General features: G+C 43.3%; 1 protein-coding gene across 1 annotated transcript in view; it reads right to left on the bottom strand.

Moving 5' to 3' along the window:
• LOC129701584 (serine/threonine-protein kinase 32B-like) overlaps window positions 1-19,720 on the bottom strand; it is a 276,952-nt gene that overhangs the window by 94,285 nt on the left and 162,947 nt on the right. The window contains 1 exon segment of the mRNA XM_055642860.1: window positions 10,411-10,584. Within this exon segment, the coding sequence (XP_055498835.1) occupies window positions 10,411-10,584 (174 nt within the window).

Below are 19,720 nucleotides of genomic sequence, written 5' to 3'. Positions count from 1 at the left end.
CTTTCTGTTTTCATAACAATTGAAAGGCAATAAGTCCAATTATACTTCATAGTAGTTGCCTTGAACAGTTATGGCAAACCTACATGAAACTATCACGCAAGATAAAATATTCGAGTGATGTGTTAAAAAAAATCTTTATTCAATTACTGCTGGTATATCTTTATAACATGCATTTGGAAGGTGTGCAAACAATTTTAATTGGAATGGCACCGGGAACTCCACCTTGATCAGGTGAATAAGTTTCAATGCTTCAATAGCCTATGGGAGAGGTTTAAATAATTACGTTCCCTCCAATGGTTCATGCTGCAGAGTTAATGTCTCTGTCTCAAATGTGTATTCCTCTCTGCCTTAAATGTAAATTTGCTTTTACAGTGCAAGTCTAAAACCTCCATGGTCTCATCAGAGACATCTTACCCGAGGTGATGTTCACAAACTCCTCAGTCCTGCATCCCCAAGTCACAAATCACCATCAGGATTCATGAGCTCTTTGAGGATCAGGCCAAACATTGTGTATACCAGGAGCAAGCCGATACTTATTCCAGGTGAATATATAAAGTTGATGCACATTGGAAAGAAGTAAATTATTTAAATTAGTTCTCCTGTTATTAGTTCCAGTGAAATCACATTATCATTTCACAAATGTAAGTGTTTTGTACATTCATCGATCTGTGAGTCTGCTGGAGTGCAACATAATGTGGTGCCATAATAACGATAAATTGATCCCTCAGTGGGGCAATAGTCTGCCACTTCATTTACCAATAGACCACAAGATGAGATTGTGGATAATATGAAGCTTGCTCTCAGCAATATGAACCATATACTCTCAGCAAGCTTGGATACTAAATAAACAAGTATTAAACAAGGCGTATAGGACATTGAAGAAGGGAAATAGACCTTTGGAATTTACTGTGTAAACTTTTAATCTGTCATGGCAAGTGGTGTTTGATAGGATAGGGTGTTATGTGATGACAATGCATGGCATCTTAACTGGTCATCATTTTGATCAGTTAGAGTGTCAAGGGTTATGGGGGGGAGGCAGGAGAATGGGGTTGAGAGTGAAAGATAGATCAGCCATGTTACAGATTCAGATTCAGATTCAATTTTAATTGTCATTGTCAGTGTACAGTACAGAGACAACAAAATGCATTTAGCATCTCCCTGGAAGAGCGACATAGCAAATGATTTGAATAAATAATAATAAGTGTCCGGGGGAGGGGTGGTGATTGGCAGTCACCGAGGTATGTTGTTGAGTAGAGTGACAGCCGCCGGGAAGAAGCTGTTCCTCGACCTGCTGGTTCGGCAACGGAGAGACCTGTAGCGCCTCCCGGATGGTAGGAGGGTAAACAGTCCATGGTTGGGGTGAGAGCAGTCCTTGGCGATGCTGAGCGCCCTCCGCAGACAACGCTTGCTTTGGACAGACTCAATGGAGGGGAGCGAGGAACCGGTGATGCGTTGGGCAATTTTCACCACCCTCTGCAATGCCTTCCGGTCGGAGACAGAGCAGTTGCCATACCATACTGTGATGCAGTTGGTAAGGATGCTCTCGATGGTGCAGCGGTAGAAGTTCACCAGGATCTGAGGAGACAGATGGACCTTCTTCAGTCTCCTCAGGAAGAAGAGACGCTGGTGAGCCTTCTTGATCAGAGTTGAGGTATTGTGGGTCCAAGAGAGGTCATCGGAGATGTTGACTCCCAGGAACCTGAAGCTAGAAACACGTTCCACCTTCGTCCCGTTAATGTGGATGGGGGTGTGCGTGCCGCCTCTGGACTTCCTGAAGTCTACAATGAGCTCCTTGGTCTTCTTGGAGTTAAAGGGCCAGGTTGTTGTCAGCGCACCATGCTGCTAAGTGCTGGACCTCCTCCCTGTAGGCCAACTCATCGTTGTTGCTGATGAGGCCAATCACCGTTGTATCATCTGCATACTTGATGATGGTGTTAGTACCATGTACAGGTGTGCAGTCATAGGTGAAGAGGGAGTAGAGGAGGGGGCTCAGCACACAGCCCTGTGGAACGCCGGTGTTCAGGGTGAGGGTTGAAGAGGTGTGCTTGTCTAACCTAACAGACTGGGGTCTGTTGGTTAGAAAGTCCAGTATCCAGTTGCAGAGGGAGGGGTCGATGCCCAGGTTATCGAGTTTGGTGATCAGTTTTGATGATATAATGGTGTTGAATGCTGAGCTGTAATCGATGAACAGCATTCTTACATAAGTGTCTCTGTTGTCAAGGTGGGAGAGGGCGGAGTGAAGTGCCGTTGAGATGGCATCCTCCGTACTCCTGTTCTTGCGGTAGGCAAACTGATAGGGATCCAGTGTGGGGGGTAGGCAGCTTTTGAGGTGTGCCAGGACCAGCCTCTCGAAGCACTTGGTGATGATGGGGGTAAGTGCAACTGGGCGGAAGTCGTTGAGGCTTGCCGCAGTGGAGTGTTTTGGCACTGGCACGATGGAGGTGGTTTTAAGGCACGTGGGGACAACTGCTTGGGCAAGTGACAGGTTGAAGATGTCAGTCCAGACGTCTGTCAGCTGCGCAGCACAGGCTCTGAGCACACGCTCGGGTGTGCCGTCAGGTCCAGCAGCTTTACGTGCATTAGTCCTACTCAGTGCCACGTACACGTCGTAGGGGGCGAGTGTGAGGGGTTGGTGATCGGCAGGTAGCACAGCCTTGATGGCTGTCTCTAGATTGTCCCTGTCGAAGCGGCCATAGAAGTGATTAAGCTCCTCAAGGAAGGAGGCGTCGCTGGATGTGGGGGTGATGTTGGAGGGTCTGTAGTCCGTGATGGCCTGGATGCCTTGCCACATGCATCGGGGGTCGGAGTTGTTGTTGAAGTGCTCCTCAATCCTGAGCTTATGGCAGTGCTTGGCCTTCCTGATGCCCCTCTTCAGGTTAGCCCTGGATGAACTGTAGGCTCAAGCATCGCCTGACCTGAAAGCGGTGTCCCGTGCTTTCAGCAGTAGCCTGACCTCGCTGTTCATCCATGGCTTCTGATTCGGGTATATGGTCACCTGTTTGAGGGAGGTGACACTGTTGATGGTGGAGTTTATAAAGTCCAGAACAGAGGATGTGTAGGAATCAATGTCCGTGTGGGAGTCAAGGGTGGCCTGGACTGCAAACGCCTTCCAGTCAGTGTTTCCAAAACACTGCTGAAGTGTGAAGTCCGCTTCCTCTGACCAGACTTTAACTGTCCTCACAGTTGGTTTAACCCGTCTGATGAGTGGGGAGTACTTAGGGAGCAGGAACAATGAGACGTGATCAGACTGACCAAGGTGGGGGAGAGGGATGGCTTTGTAAGCTTCAGCTTTGAATGGTGGAGTAGATTTGATAGGCCAAATGGCATCATTCTGCTGTGAGAATATGAGTTTATGAACATGAAATCTAGTCACAAAGTTTAAGGAAAATCAGGTCAATCAAAAGCTGATGTATCTGAACATCTGCAGTTCTTTGTTTCTAGATAAAAGTTTATCACCTACTTGGTGCACTAATGTCTGTTTAACATAAAAAATGGATGAGGAGGTTCAGTTTAGTTTATTGTCACATGTACCGAGGTACAATGAAAAGATTTTTTGTTGCGTACTATCCAGTCAGCAGAAAGACTATAATTAAGCTGTCCACCATGTACAGACACAGTGTAAAGTAGAGTAAGAAATGCTGCTATTAGAGTAGAGATTTAAAGAGATTGTAATGAATGATTGCAGACCCACTTCTGGGACCAGCGTGCAGAGTTGCCTGGCTTCGGTGCCATTTCGGTTGATCTGAAAGTGCTGAGAACCTTAAAATGGGGTGAATTTTATCAGGGCTGCCAACTCTCACGCTTTGAGCGTGAGACTCACGCCCTCAAGCAAACTCTCATGCCCTGACGCTCATCAGAAAGTTCTCACGCTCAGTGGTGAGAAATTTTGTGATCAACGAAAATTTCAAAACTCGGATGGTCCGCTGGTGTTGGAGAGCCGGGGCTGCGGGAGGGATGGGAGCAGAACCAGCGGGGAGCAGATGCGGGGAGCCGGGACTTTCGAGTGTTTGCGGCGCTGTCGAATGTTTCCGGCATGCGAGTCGCTCGCTGCAGCTCTGGCCGTGGAGCACTCCGGACAGTGCGAGTGTCCCGGGCCGCGGAGCCGTCGGAAGCGTTGCGCCGCTGCCGCGAGAGTCTCTGTGCCAAAGGGACAGACTCTCAAAGGGAGGTGGAGAGAGAGAGAGGGGAAGGAGACAGAGGGGGGAGAGAGAGAGGGGAGAGAGAGAGAGAGAGAGGGGGAGAGACAGAGGGAGGGAGAGGGAGAGAAGAGAGAGAGAGAGAAGAGGGAGAGGGGGAGAGAGAGAGGTAGGGGAGAGAGAGGGGAGAGAGTGAGGTGGGAGAGCGGGGGAAGAGAGAGAGGGAAGAGAGAGAGGAGAGAGAGGGGCTGGAGAGGGAGGAGAGAGGTTAGGAGAGAAGGGGAGGGAGGTGGGAGAGAGAGGGAGAAGAGAGAGGGGTGGTAAAAGAGAGAGGGAGAGAGGGGGAAAGAGAGAGAGATGGGGGGGGCAAAGAGAAAGAGGAGATAGAGACAGAGGAGAAAGAGAGAGGGGAGAGAGAGCCAGGGGGAGAGTGAGGTGGGAGGGAGAAATGGGGGAGAGAGAGGAGGAGAGAGAGATGAGAGAGAGAGAGAGACGGGGGGGGGGGGGAGAGGAGAGGAGAGAGAGAGAGAGAGGGGAGAGAGAGAGAGAGGGAGAGGGAGAGAGAGGGGGAGAGAGAGAGGGAGAGGGAGAAGAGAGAGAGAGAGGGAGAGAGGGGGGGAGAGAGGGGAGAGAGGGGGGGAGAGAGAGGGGGAGAGAGAGAGAGGGAGAGAGAGAGGGGGAGAGAGAGAGGGAGGGGAGAGGGGAGAGAGAGGGGAAGAGAGGAGAGGGGGAGAGAGAGAGAGAGGGAAAGAGAGGGGAAGGGGAGAGATAGAGGGGGGAGAGAGGGAAGGAGGCGAGAGAGAGATATAGGGTAGATAGAGAGAGAGAGAGGGGAAGAGAGAGAGAGAGAGGGGAGAGAGAGAGAGTCTCTGTGCCGAATTTGCCCAGGTGACCGGCATGGATCAGGCTGCGGCTCGATGCATCCTGGAGGACAACCAGTGGCTGCTGGAAGTAAGTACCAAGCACTGGGTAGAAACGGTGGAAGATAATGGACTTCAAATGGGGGTGGTTGGTGAAAGCATCCTGCTTGCCTGCTAGATTTTCACTTACTGTAACTGCAGGAAAAATGTTCCCGACGTTGGGGGCGCTCAGAACCATGGGTCACAGTTTAAGAATAAAGGGGGGGCCAGTTAGGACTGAGGTGAGAACAAACTTACTTCACGCAGAGAGTTGTGAATCTGTGGAATTCTCTGCCACAGAAGGCAGTGCAGGCCAATTCACTGGATGTTTTCAAGAGAGAGTTACATTTAGTTCTTGGGGCTAACGACATCAAGAGATATGGGGAAAAAACAGGAAAGGTACTGATTTTAGATGAATAGCCATGATCATATTGAATGGCAGTGCTGGCTCGAAGGGCCGATGGGCTATTCCTGCACCTATTTTCTATGTTTCTATGCTTGAGTATATGGCAATAAAACTCGATCACTTGATTTTGAAGCATTCATGCATGGTGGAGGTATAATGTAGTCATAGAGTGATACAGTGTGAAAACAGGCCCTTCGGTGCAACTTGCCCACACCCGCCAACATGTCCCAGCTACGCCACCTGCTTTTGGTCCAAACCTCCAAACCTGTCCTATCCATGTATCAGTCTAACTTTTTCTTAAATGGTGGGATGGTCCCTGCCTCAACTACCTCCTCCGGCAGCTTGTTCCATACACCCATCACCCTTTGTGTGGATAAAGTTACCCCTTAAAAAGTTACCTCTTAAAAATACTTCATACAAAAATCATTGAAATGATACTTCTACAGTGCACTAAAACATGATTTTAATACATCAAATTTCAAAAAGTTCCTACTCTGGGAGAGGGGACATCCTTCTTCCACACCCTCTCCCCACTCGGTTGCTCCACTCCCTCACCGGGTACCCCCAAGGCCAGTGATCAATGATCGCACAGCCTCCCCCCTTTCAAAAATGCTCCAATTTAAAGCATATATATTGTATTCAAGTGTAAGTTAAAAGACTCGCTGCCGTATGCAATTTCTCACTCCCAACTCTCACCCAATGTTGGCAGCCCTGATTTTATAGCAATCGGTAGGTCTGCCTTGTAGCTGGATTTGCTGTGCATTTGAGACATCAGTGGATGAAATGCTTGCAAAGAAGGTATCATGATCATTCTCATTGAATCTAGCATTCACCTTGATTCTACATTCCTCCTGTGTTTCAATGATAATCAATTTTTTAGTGACCAGTTTGTGGGTAGTTTATTCCCCTGCCATAGAGTTTTAAATAACCATGCTAACTAGGGAAATTGCTGTTATCTCTTGCACTCAAGTCTGTTTGCATTGAAAGATGGAACCTTGTACAGGTCCATGTGGGCTCTAGATTGTGGGCAAGCCCACCTTTGCTGATTCACTTCTCTCCTCAGAACATGTAACAACCATTGAAATATCCAGTAAAATGGAATTGTCAATGAGTGTAATTACAGGTAAGGTTCACAGCTCTTGACAGCATTCGTGCTGTGACAACATGGGTCAATGCACTGGAAATCCTATTTTGCGGACTCGGCGACAAGCATAATAAACTAATAAGAAAAATATAGTGCAGCTGCAGCAGAATATAAAATCAAGCAATACATTTAATTATTATCTGAAATTAAATGCTTTGAGTCAATTTAAAAACCATGAAATTAAGGAAGCAGTTCCTGTGTTTGGAATTATGTTTTTTTAACCTATGACTAAAGATCAGAAAACTAATTGAGTGTATTGAAGGCTCTTTTTGCAGAAATATCAATTTAATTTGAGGGTGCAATGAGGTGGATGTAAACTCAGTGCAGCATTTTCTCAGCCACTAAAATTATATCACCAGGGAATTCAATACCTATCAATAAAGTTATTGGATCTACAGTAGTCTTATTTGATGACATGTGTATGTATATCCTCACTGAACATCTGCACTTACATTTCATTGAGTAAACAGAGCAATGTCCTTCCATTATAACTACTGCAATATCATATTTGTAATTTGCACAGTAAAATAATTTTATGAATATCAATTTAGCTGTTGGTTTACTAATTCTTTACTTACAAGCTTTTGAAAATAGATATCTAAATCAATCTGAAACAAGATGGGGTGGAAGATCGTAACCTTCACATGGTCCACCCTGTTTCAAATAAGATCAAATAGAACAAGTTGTCCTACAACTTTAGGCTGTGCACACCATACGCAAGAAGAAAAAGAGAAACAAGATATACACTCCATCAGAGTAGATTGTAAGGAACTTTACAAATAAGTTCTATATTTGATATTCAATTTAATAATATCTGCTATAATTTTAATTGTTTAAATAGAATTTATGGAGGCAAAAATCAAAATAACTCGGATTATAACTGTTTTTAATTATTTGATGTTGCAGTTGAATCATTAATACATTAACACCGTCTGTTGCACATTCCTTGTTCCCATCATAGAATTCTGTTTCATCAAATGTATATTAGAGTCACAGTGAATAATTGAGTCATACAGCATGGACTTCGGCTAAACCCATCCATGCCGAATAAGATGCCCTGCTAATCTATTCCCTTTACTCGCATTTACCCATGTCCCTGTAAATCTTTCCTATCTGTGTACTTGTCCAAATGTATTTAAATATCACCATTGTACTTGCTTCAAATGTAATATTCTGTCCTGTTTTTCAAATGTTAGTGAGTTTTCCAGTTAATATTTTTTTTAATTTTGGACTCTTGCTTGAAATATATTTGTATGTTGTACAGGTGATGAAATAGTATGCTGTTTTCAGTAATATGCAGAGCATTATGCATGCAAGCAGGGAAAGTTCATGGGCATCTTAAGATAGCTCAGATCCTTAACACCAAAGTAGACCAATTTGTCCTAAGCACCTGACTTGTCGTGAATGAATGTTTAAGAAGGAACTACAGATGCTGGAAAATTGAAGGTACACAAAAATGCTGGAGAAACTCAGCGGGTGCAGCAGCATCTATGGAGCAAAGGAAATAGGCAACGTTTCGGGCCAAAACCCTTCCTCAACTTGCTTAGTAAAATCAATATATAGATGGCAACTAATCAATTATTTCACCATTTACTAGCAATCATTTTATTTATAAGGAAATCGGGGCTGAAGGCTTTTCTGTTTGACCTACTTTTAATTTTAATTAAATTAAATAATTATTCATTTCTTACACTACACTGTAATTTTTATTCTTGTATTTTAGACTTGTCTTATTCTATTTTAGCTTTGTTTTATTTTCTATTCTGTTCAATGACTTGTTTTAATTGCTTTTGATTGCTTTTTAATGCTTTTGAACTGCCTTGTTGCTGATATGTGCTATATAAATAAACTTGCTTGCACAAATATTTGTGCCTTTTGTACTTATCAAGATCTCTACATTTCTAACCTCACTCATATAATTCATCAGTAGTACTCCAAGAAATGCAATCTTTTAATTTGTTACAACTTATTTTCAGTACACATCCAACAAATTAGTATGTTTTAATGTTTAAAGTGATTCTGCTATAAACCTCCTGCATTAATTAAGAATGTGAATATTTGCATGTTTTATACATTTCCCTGGTAATAGCAAATCCATGTGATACAACAGCACAGTTTTCAATTTAACAATTGGCATATAAACATAGAAACATAGAAAATAGGTGCAGGAGTAGGCCATTCGGCCCTTCGAGCCTGTACCGCCATTCAATATGATCATGGCTGATCATCCAACTCAGTATCCTGTTCCTACCTTCTCTTCATACCTCCTGATCCCTTTAGCCACAAGGGCCACATCTAACTCCCTCTTAAATATAGCCAATGAACTGGCCTCAACTACCTTCTGCGGCAGAGAATTCCAGAGATTCACCACTCTCTGTGTGAAAAATGTTTTTCCTCATTTCGGTCCTAAAAGATTTCCCCCTTATCCTTAAACTATGACCCCTTGTTCTGGACTTCCCCAACATCGGGAACAATCTTCCTGCATCTAGCCTGTCCAACCCCTTAAGAATTTTGTAAGTTTCTATAAGATCCCCCCTTAATCTTCTAAATTCTAGCGAGTACAAACCGAGTCTATCCAGTCTTTCTTCATATGAAAGTCCTGACATCCCAGGGATCAGTCTGGTGAACCTTCTCTGTACTCCCTCTATGGCAAGAATGTCTTTCCTCAGATTAGGAGACCAAAACTGTACGCAATACTCCAGGTGTGGTCTCACCAAGACCCTGTACAACTGTAGTAGAACCTCCCTGCTCCTATACTCAAATCCTTTTGCTATGAATGCTAACATACCATTCGCCTTCTTCACTGCCTGCTGCACCTGCATGCCTACTTTTAATGACTGGTGTACCATGACACCCAGGTCTCGTTGCATCTCCACCTTTCCTAATCGGCCACCATTCAGATAATAGTCTACTTTCCTGTTTTTGCCACCAAAGTGGATAACCTCACATTTATCCACATTATACTGCATCTGCCATGCATTTGCCCACTCACCCAGCCTATCCAAGGCACCTTGCAGCCTCCTAGCATCCTCCTCACAGCTAACATTGCCCCCCAGCTTCGTGTCATCCGCAAACTTGGAGATGTTGCATTCAATTCCCTCGTCCAAATCATTAATATATATCGTAAATAGCTGGGGTCCCAGAACTGAGCATTGCGGTACCCCACTAGTCACTGCCTGCCATTGTGAAAAGGACCCGTTCACGCCTACTCTTTGCTTCCTGTCTGCCAACCAGTTCTCTATCCACATCAATACTGAACCCCCAATACCATGTGCTTTAAGTTTGTATACTAATCTCTTACGTGGGACCTTTTTGAATGCCTTCTGAAAGTCCAGATACAACACATCGACTGGTTCTCCCTTATCCACTCTATTAGTTACATCCTCGAAAAATTCTATAAGATTCGTCAGACATGATTTACCTTTCGTAAATCCATGCTGACTTTGTCCAATGATTTCACCACTTTCCAAATGTGCTGCTATCCCATCTTTAATAACTGATTCTAGCAGTTTCCCCACTACCGATGTTAGACTAACTGGTCTGTAATTCCCCGTTTTCTCTCTCCCACCCTTTTTAAAAAGTGGGGTTACATTAGCTACCCTCCAATCCTCAGAAACTACTCCAGAATCTAAAGAGTTTTGAAAAATTATCACTAATGCATCTACTATTTCTGGGGCTACTTCCTTAAGTACTCTGGGATGCAGCCTATCTGGCCCTGGGGATAAAATTTGATGCAAGATATTAATTATTTTTAGATCAGATGTTCATGAAAATGAATCAGCATGAATGGGCAACATGTGATTATATAGTTTGAACATCACAAACCTGTGGATGATGTGGTAGCTTTTTAGGTAGTTCAGAGCTAAAGCCAGTTCACACACATAGAGTTTCACCGCTTCTTCCTTGAAATGGACATTTTGCTGTAAATGATATCGTAAATCTCCGCCAAGAAGCAGGTCGACCACCATAAACATGTCTTCCTCATCTTGGAATGAGTACCTAAAACGTAAAGAAACTCTTCTGTTAAAGCAAGAATATTCAGAGTATGTGAGTAAACTTCTCTTAACAATTGGGACTCAACATCTCCCTGTGTGCCTGGGTCCTGGACTTTCTCACCGCCAGGCCCCAGGTAGTCAAGATGGGAGGGAATACATCGAAGTCCCTCACCCTGAGCACAGGATCGCCCCAGGGTTGCGTCCTCAGCCCCCTATTGTACTCCCTGTACACACATGACTGTGTGGCTAGGTTCAGCTCCAACTCAATAATTAAGTTTGCTGATGACACTGTGGTGGTGGGCCTGATCTCAGACAACAACGAAAAGGCCTACCGGGAGGAGGTGGCTGGTCTGGCACTCTGGTGCCAGGATAACAGCCTCCTCTTGAACATCAAAAAAACGAAGGAGCTGATCATGGACTTTAGGAGGGCACATCATCCGAGGACGTACACTCCATTGAGGATAAATGGGGATCCTGTGGATAGGGTGAACTGTTTTAAATATCTGGGAGTCCACATCTCCGAGGATATGACATGGGCATCACACGCCTCAGCACTCGTGAGTAAGGCAAGGCAGCGCCTTTACCACCTCAGGCAATTGAGGAAATTCAGAGTGTCTCCGAGGATCCTCCAGTGCTTCTACGCAGTGGCGGTGGAAAGCATATTGTCCGGGAACATTACCATCTGGTTTGGGAATTGCTCTGCCAAGGACAAGAAGGCTCTGCAGAGAGTAGTGCGTTCGGCCGAACGCACTATGGGAACTTCACTTGCCCTCCTGCAGGAATTATACATCAGGAGGTGCAACTCCAGAGCCAACAATATCATGAGAGATCCCTTCCACCCCTGCAACGGACTGTTCCGGCTGCTACGGTCAGGCAAACGCCTCCGTTGCCATGCGGGGAGAACGGAGAGTTTGAGAAGGAGTTTCTTCCCAGAGGCCATTCGGACTATAAACGCCTATCTCACCAGGGATTAACTCTACTGAACGTTTTTCCTTCCATTATTTATTATGTAAAAGAATATGTGTGTTATGATTGTGTTTATAGTTTGTTTGGTTGTTTGGTTGTTTGTCTTTTGCACAAAAGTCCGCGAGCATTGCCACTTTCATTTCACTGCACATCTCGTATGTGTATGTGACAAATAAACTTGACTTGACTTGACTTGTCTAAGCCAAGGTTCACTAACAAATGAAATTAATATTGCTATTGAATTGGTTTATTATTATCCCGTGCACTGAGGTACAGTACAAGACTTTTTTTGTGTGCTATCCAATTAATTTAACTAAGGACATACCATGAAGTCATACACAAGGGCAACAATGAGAAAAATAGTCCACAGAATATTGGCGGCATGGTGGCGCAGTGTTAGAGTTGCTGCCTTACAGTAGGTATGTTACAATACTTACCTTCAGCGGCGCTGTAATTCTGCCACTGGCCGTGTGCGCGATTTTGGCGCCTTTGAGGGGGGGGGGGGTTAAAGCGCGGTTTTTTTCCTACCTTTTCCTGGGTTATATTTGGTTGGAGTGCAAGCTTTTGCTGAAGAATCGTTCTGTGTATTACTTTTTTAAATTGCCCAACAAGTTCAGCGCTGGAGTAATTTTAAAATCAGCTTCTAAAGCCGTCAACGCTGACAACGGGGACGGATTTCAGGTAGGGGACAGGTAAACAGAAGCCGTATATTTTATGTATAAAAGTGGTCCTTAAGATGCCTTTAGTTCATATTTTAAGTTGCGAAACGGGGATTTAGTCCCCATACGAACCAGCAGTATTTTTCATGCCGATACGGGTCTAAATTCACCGCAAACCGCAACATTCCAATAGATCGCGTTCCAGAAAAACCCACTCACAAGATGATTTAAATGGCCATTAATTTACAGGTATTAAACATTAAATTCCTTCCATTAGGCCTATAAATCCATGACAATGAGATTTAAAAATTATGTTATATTGTGAATTCTTGTGTGAATGTTACTTGGACACAGGCTATTTAAAAATGTTAATCTATTCTTAAGAAATTGATAGATGTTTAGATCTAGTAATTGAATTTTGTAATTAGCTACAATTAGGTAACTAACTGATTATATGCTTTAATTTCAAGTCATCCAAGTAAGATTGTTTCATATTTGTTTCAGAATGCTTCAATCTATAATAACTGAACATTTCTTTCAGTTCTCTTAATTTTTAAGAAAGTTATGGGCTTCTGACTGTCCTCGATCACAGCTTTTGTGTTAAGTCAATGGAAAAGCAATAGGGAACAAGATGCTAATTTCCAAGTATGAAAATGACCATAACTGTTTTAATACTGAAGATATGAAAGTGAATTAGGTGTCAAATTAAACTTCTTTTTATGCTTTATCTGATGGGATAAATTACAGACTTGATTTGTTAAATCTCAAAATTTTGTAATATTGCTACTTACAGTGCATGTAGTGTCGGAGACCCGGGTAAATAAGCCGGATAAAGTGAACCCGGGTTTGATTCTGACTACGGGTGCTGTCTGTATGGAGTTTGTACGTTTTCCCCATGACCTCATGGGCTTTCTCCGAGATTTCCTCCCACACCCCAAAGACATGCAGGTTTGTAGGTTAATTGGCTTGGATTTGTATACTTGGTATAAGTGTAAATTGTCCTGAATGTGTGTAGGCTTGTATTAATATGAGGGGATCACTGGTCAGTGCGGTCTAATAACAGAGGTAAAGAAGCTTGTCCTAAAACTCTCAAGCGTTTGTATCGTCTGCCTTGCAGGGGAGGGGAGAAGAGGGAATGGCCATGGAAAAGTTCCTTGATAATGTTGGTTGCTTTCCTGAGGCTATGTGAAGTGTAGATTGAGTCAACAGTGGGGAGTTTAGTCTGTATGATGGAGTGGGCTACATCCACAACTCTATGCAATTTCTTGTGGTCTTTCAAAGCAATGGAAGTTGTAACTTACAGGAATTTGTAACTCAAGGGAATTTTGCTGCCAAAAGGCGAATGGCGTAAAATTACTCCAAAGGTTCCTCAAGAGACCATTATAACAGATGTTGGAAGAAATACTAATGACTATAGAAATAATTAAAAATACTAATAATGTGCATGTAGGGCAGGCTCATTTGACTTGTATATGACAGGATGTGTGAATAAGTTAGTAATAATTAATGAAGACCTGTTTCTGTACAGTGGAAATTTTACTGAATAGAAAATCCTAATGGGATGAGGTGTTCCCTCCCTCACTCTCTCCCCCATCCCTGTTGCACACTCTCCCCATCTCTGTCGCACACTCTCCCCATCTTTGACGTGCCCACTCTCTCTGTCACTCTCTCTCTGTCACTCCCTCTCTGTCACTCTCTCTCTATCATTCTCTCTGTCACTCTCTCTCTGTCACTCTCTCTCTCTCTCTCTCTCTCTCTCTCTCTCTCTCTCTCTCTCTGTCTTTATCACACTCTCTCTGTCATTCTCTCTGTCTCTGTCACTCTCTCTCTCTCTGTCACTCTCTCGCTCTCTGTCACTCTCTCGCTCTCTGTCACTCTTTGTCTGTCACTCTCTCTCTGTCACTACCTCTCTATCTGTCTCCCTCTCTATCTGTCTTTGTCACTCTCTCTCTGTCACTCTCTCTCTGTCACTCTCTCTTTCTCTCTCTCTCTGTCACTCTCTCTGTCTCTGTCTGTCACTCTCTCTCTCTGTCACTCTCGCTGTGTCACTCTCGCTCTGTCACTCTCTCTCTCTGTCTCACTCTCTCCCTATGTCACTCTCTCTCTCTCTTTGTCACTCTCTCTCTCTCTTTGTCACTCTATCTCTTTATCTCTATCTTTCTCTCTCTTTCTTTCTGTCACTCTCTGTCACTCCCTGTCACTGTCTCTTTCTATCTCTCTGTCACTGTCTCTTTTTCTCTCTGTCACTATCTCCCTCGATCTCTCTCTATCTCTATCTCCCTCTGTCACTCCTTGGTAAAGATTCTTGTCAGATGTATGAACTTTAATGACAGCTGTCAACCTTCCCGGTTTTCTTGGATGCAAATGACCTTTGTACATTATTACCAGTTACAAAGCTTGCTCAGTATCACATAATTATATAATCTAAAATGTAATATAAAATCATACCATGATTCATGTCATATCAAATTATATCATGTTATCTCATGTGTATCCTAATCGCATTAGGTATCTGATTACAGAGGAAACAAAACCAAATGTAATTGTATTTGAGAAATATTTGCAAATCAAATTTCCTTAACATGTTCAAACGTAATTGTTGTGAGGAAGGGGCAAAATTCTAACATAATTGCAAAACAAAAATAAAAAAATGCAGTTTTACGAGAATGTTGCCAGGGCCAGAGGATGTGGGCTACAGGGAAAGGTTGAGTAGGCTGGACTCTATTCCTTGGAGCGCAGGAGGATGAGGGGTGATCTTATAGTGTTTAAGATCATGAGAGGAATACATCGGGTAGATGCACAGAGTCTCTTGCCCAGAGTAGGGGAATCGAGGACCAGAGGACATAGATATAAGGTGAAGGGGAAAAGATGTAATATGAATCTGAGGGGTAACGTTTTCACACAAAGGGTGGTAGATGTATGGAAAGAGCTGTCAGAGGAGGTAGTTGAGGCAGCGACTACCCCAACATTTAAGAAACTGTTAGACAGCTACAAGGATAGGACAGGTTTGGAGGGGTATGGACCAAATGTGGGCAGGTGGGACTAGTGTAGCTGGGGCATGTTGGCCGGAGTGGGCAAGTTGGGCCGAGAGCCCTGTTTCCTACTGTGTCACTCTAGGACTATGACCCCCTACTGAAAATCCAAAATAAAAGCAGAAAAAGTTGGAAATATTCAGCTGGTCAGGCAACATCTGTGGAAATAGTTCATGTTTCACATCAATAACCTGAGAGTCTTTTAGCTGAATGTTAACTTCGACAATTATTCTCTGAATATTCTCCTTGTGCAGATGCTGTTTGACCTGCTCAGTGCTTCCTACATTTTCTGCTTTATTTTACATCCTAATGTAATACCTATTGTCGGTTTGAAGCAAATCTCTAACTGTCAATCATGGCAATATGAAACAGTGCAAAATATGCACGGATGGTCCAGCCAGTGGATCTCAAAATTACTAAGAAAGAAATTGCATATTGTAGGTAATATCAAGTATTCAAAAGAGTGCTAAAATGCAATCAGATTTCAGATTTCAATTACTTTCAGGGAATCAAATAGACATTTTGAAATGCATTGCAGAACCTATTAATTCAAAGAAGTCAATGCTCCAATTTTTTTGCAATGTTCTCAACTCTGCTTTCTTCAGTGTCTGTGATCATTACTGATTACAGTGACAAAATTGACTACCATTTAAACCACAGAGACACCAGAGGCTGCAGATGCATGAATCTTGCGCATAAAACAACGTTCTGGAGGAACTTGCGGGATCAGGCAGCATCTGTGGTGGGAATGGTCAGACATGTTTCGGTCGGGACCCTTCTTCAGACCCTTCCTCACAACATTCACCTGCTATTATGAATGGAGCCCTCACCCAGGTCTACTCTGTGTCCCACAATTCTGCTCTCACTCTCCCTCCCCACCCCCAGACAGAACATGGATACAGTTACCCTGGCCATCACCTTTCACTGCACCATCCCTGCATCCAACAAATAATTTTCCATCATTTCCACTACTTTAATCATGATCCCATTGCCAGTCACGTGTTCCTGTCCCACCCCATTTTACTTTCATAGAGACATTACTCGCTGAAACTCCGTGGTTCTCTTGAACCACCCTTCACTTGCAGGCTTTGCTCCAATTCCACTTCTTTCCGACATTCTACCAACATACCCATCAAAACAAGGACAGTATTTCTGTTTTCTGAATAGAAATCCATAGGTCAGCAGTGTCGGTTGTGGGATAAAGGGTCGGGGTAAACTCTGAGAAAGAACCCTTTGAAAGTTGACAGTGAAAGACTTGTGCCCAGATGTACTTACCTCAGCGTTATACAGTGACACACCCATAGTCACTACCTATGAAATACGTACAGACTGAAGCCTGTCCTGTCTGTGCACCTGAGTCTAGAGCAGTGGTTCCCAACCTTTTTTTGGCCATGCCCCACCTAATCACCTCTAAAATCCTGATGCCCCCCCATGTGGTGATATATAATTATTATCATTTCAATACCTTGGCTTAAACAAGCTTCAAAAGAACATGGTTCAATAAATAAGGTTCACCCATGACCTCGCGTGCTTCGTGCGACGTGCATGAAGAGCGATGGCGCGGTGATTATGTAATAACTACACAATAAAGACCTTTTTTACCCCAAAAAATTATTTACTCAAAATAACATCTGAAACATAAACTACATATGTTTACCTGATGGAAAATCCAAAAAAAAAAAAATAGGAAATTTGGACCCAGACCTCCTCAGTTGTGCTCAATTGCCCCCCTTAAAAATCAAATTGCCCCCCTGTGGGAACCACTGGTCTAGAGCATGGAATGAACTGGATCAGCAGGAGATTGAACTTAGCTAAACTTGTTGCCTAGTTCCAGGGTTTCCTCAGCATGGCCCCAGATCTGGTAACGTCTGGTCCATAGTCCCAGGTAAGGCCTATGCTCTCTGACCCAGTTGAGTCCCTGGTCAGGGTCCATGTGGGGTCTGCGGGGTTGAGTCTGGCATTAGACTGCCCTCAGAAAGGAACCCAGCATCAAATGTGAATTGTGCTTGTCCTCCTATCAACCCATGGGACTCCTTGTTTATTGCAGCAGCAGACCCTTGTTTATCCCATGGGACTCCTTAGTTATTGCAGGCATTATTGCTGGGACCCTTGATGGTTTGCACTGCATATTATCAATTTGCATATGAATGTTAACTAAATTAGCAGTTAGACAGGAACATGGTTAGGACAGGTTTGGAGGGATATGGACCAAATGCCAATATGGGTATGGATTAGAGTAGCTAGGACATGTTGGCCGGTGTGTGCAAGATGGGCCTGATTCTGCACCGTATCACTCTATGACGCCAAGGCTTTAAATGATTAGGAGATTTGCAATTAACATGACAATTGGTGGTGTTATGGATGGCAAGGAAGGTTACAGCAGGGCAGATCAGATGGAAATTGGCCAGATTGTTGACAGATGGAACTTAATTCTGAAAAATGTGAGGTGACGCATTTAGAAAAAGCAAAGAGGAGTAGGACATACAGTATGCAGTAAATGATGGGGTACTAAATTATGTTAATGAACAAAGGAACCTTGGGGTTCAAGCCCATAGTTTCCCTGAAAGCAGCAATACGGATAGAAAAGGTGGTAAAGAAAGCATATGGCACGCAGCCATCATAAACAGAGTGTTATGCTGCAATTTCATACAATAAACACACTTTAGTGGTTAAGCTGGAGAGAATGCAGAGGAAATTCATCAAAATGTGTCTGGATTGGAGGACTCCAGTTATGGGGAGAGATTGGATAGGCTGGGCCTGTTTTCCCCTGAGCAAAGGAGATTAATCAAGTTACCTGATTCTTAAACTGTAAGGCATAGACAGGGTAGACATATAGAATCCTTTACCTATGGGAGGGGGATCAAAAGCAACATGATTAAATAAGGTAAAATAAGGGGTTTTAAAGAAGAATTGAAGGGAAAGTTTCTTTTTACACAAAAAATGATTGCTATCTGAAACTCGCTGCCAGAAGAGGCGATGGAATCAGATGCAATTACTCCATTTAAGATGCAATTAGACAGCCACTTGATTAGGCCAGTAATAGACAGATACAGGCCTAATGAAGGCAAATGGAATTAGTAAAGATGGACAATTGGTCTGCATGGACGCGGTGGGCTGAAGGGCCCGTTTCTGTGCTATAACATTTATAACTTGACTGACTATTCTCTGTGCGCTCTTCTGCCACTCTTTTGAGGAGGTCGAGGGTACCTTTAGAATGCTTGGCCCATCTCTCACAACATGAGGGGGGACCTCATTGAAACATACAGAAGTTTGAAAGGCTTGGGGTAGAGTGGATGTGGAGAGGATGTTACCACTAGTGGGAGAGTCTAGGACTAAAGGTCATCGCCTCAGAATTAAAGGACTTTTTTTAGGAAGCAGATGAGGAGAAATTTCTTTAGTCAGAGGTTAATGAATCTTTGGCACAGAGTCCGTGGAGGCCAAGTCAGTGGAAATTTTTAAAGCAAAGATAGATAGATTCTTGATTCGTACAGGTGTCAGAGGTTATGGGGAAAAGGCAGCAGCATGTGGATACGAGGGAGAGATAGATCAGCCATGATTGAATCGCGGAGTAGACTTGATGGGCTGATTAGCCTAATTCTACTCCTATTCCTTATGATCTACTGTTTTTTTAGGGAAACTGGAACTTGTTGCCACAATCCAAAGGTCAGAAGTGTTTCCTTTAAGTTACGGGAAATCTGTACAATGCCTGATCCCAAGGACTGGCGCATCCCAGGTCAGTGGTGCGGTGGGCAGAACTGGGCATCGCAAAGACAGCAAGTGAAGGGAATCTGGGGGGACCCAGATGTTGTACACCTATTGTCCATTCATAAAGAATTTGTTCTTTTATGCTAAGAAAAAAGCAGTTCCAAAAAATCACATAGACGTCTTGAGATAAAATAAATGGTTTTAAGAGTTAACGTTCAAATCTTTTATTTCTTTATCATAATCCAACAATTTATATAATTATTAATGTGTAAGATTTCCATCACTGGAATCTCTTTGAACAGAATTGATGCCGTATCATTAAAAATAAACATAATTGGTTTACTTTTTAATTATTATGGAGTTCATTATATCATTATCAAACCAATTTCCCCAACAAAGGCTTCAGCCCATAAACCAGTAAATTAAAAACAGTTAGTGAAAATATGGAATGGCTAATTCAACAGTATGCTTTCTGTAGAAGTTTGTAAGAGACATGGTAAATTTCCTCAGTCTCCTCAGGAAGTAGAGGTGTTAGTGTGATTTCTCAGCTGTCGTATCAATGTGGTTGGTCCATGACACAGATCATTGCGTAATATTAACGCCAAGGAACGAAGCTCTCAACCAATTCCACATCTGCACCATTGATGCGGATTGGGGCAGGTACTTCACAATGTTTCCTGAAGTAAAAAACTAGTTCCTTTGCCTTGCTGCCATTGAGGGCAAGGGTACTGCCTTGACACCATGTCACTAGGTTTTCTATCTCCTTCCTATACTCTGT

Source organism: Leucoraja erinacea, chromosome 1, assembly GCF_028641065.1.
Source record: "Leucoraja erinacea ecotype New England chromosome 1, Leri_hhj_1, whole genome shotgun sequence".
Classification (NCBI taxonomy): domain Eukaryota; kingdom Metazoa; phylum Chordata; class Chondrichthyes; order Rajiformes; family Rajidae; genus Leucoraja; species Leucoraja erinaceus.
The sequence above is the reverse complement of the archived record's forward strand: the minus strand, read 5'-3'. Positions and strand labels throughout refer to the sequence as shown.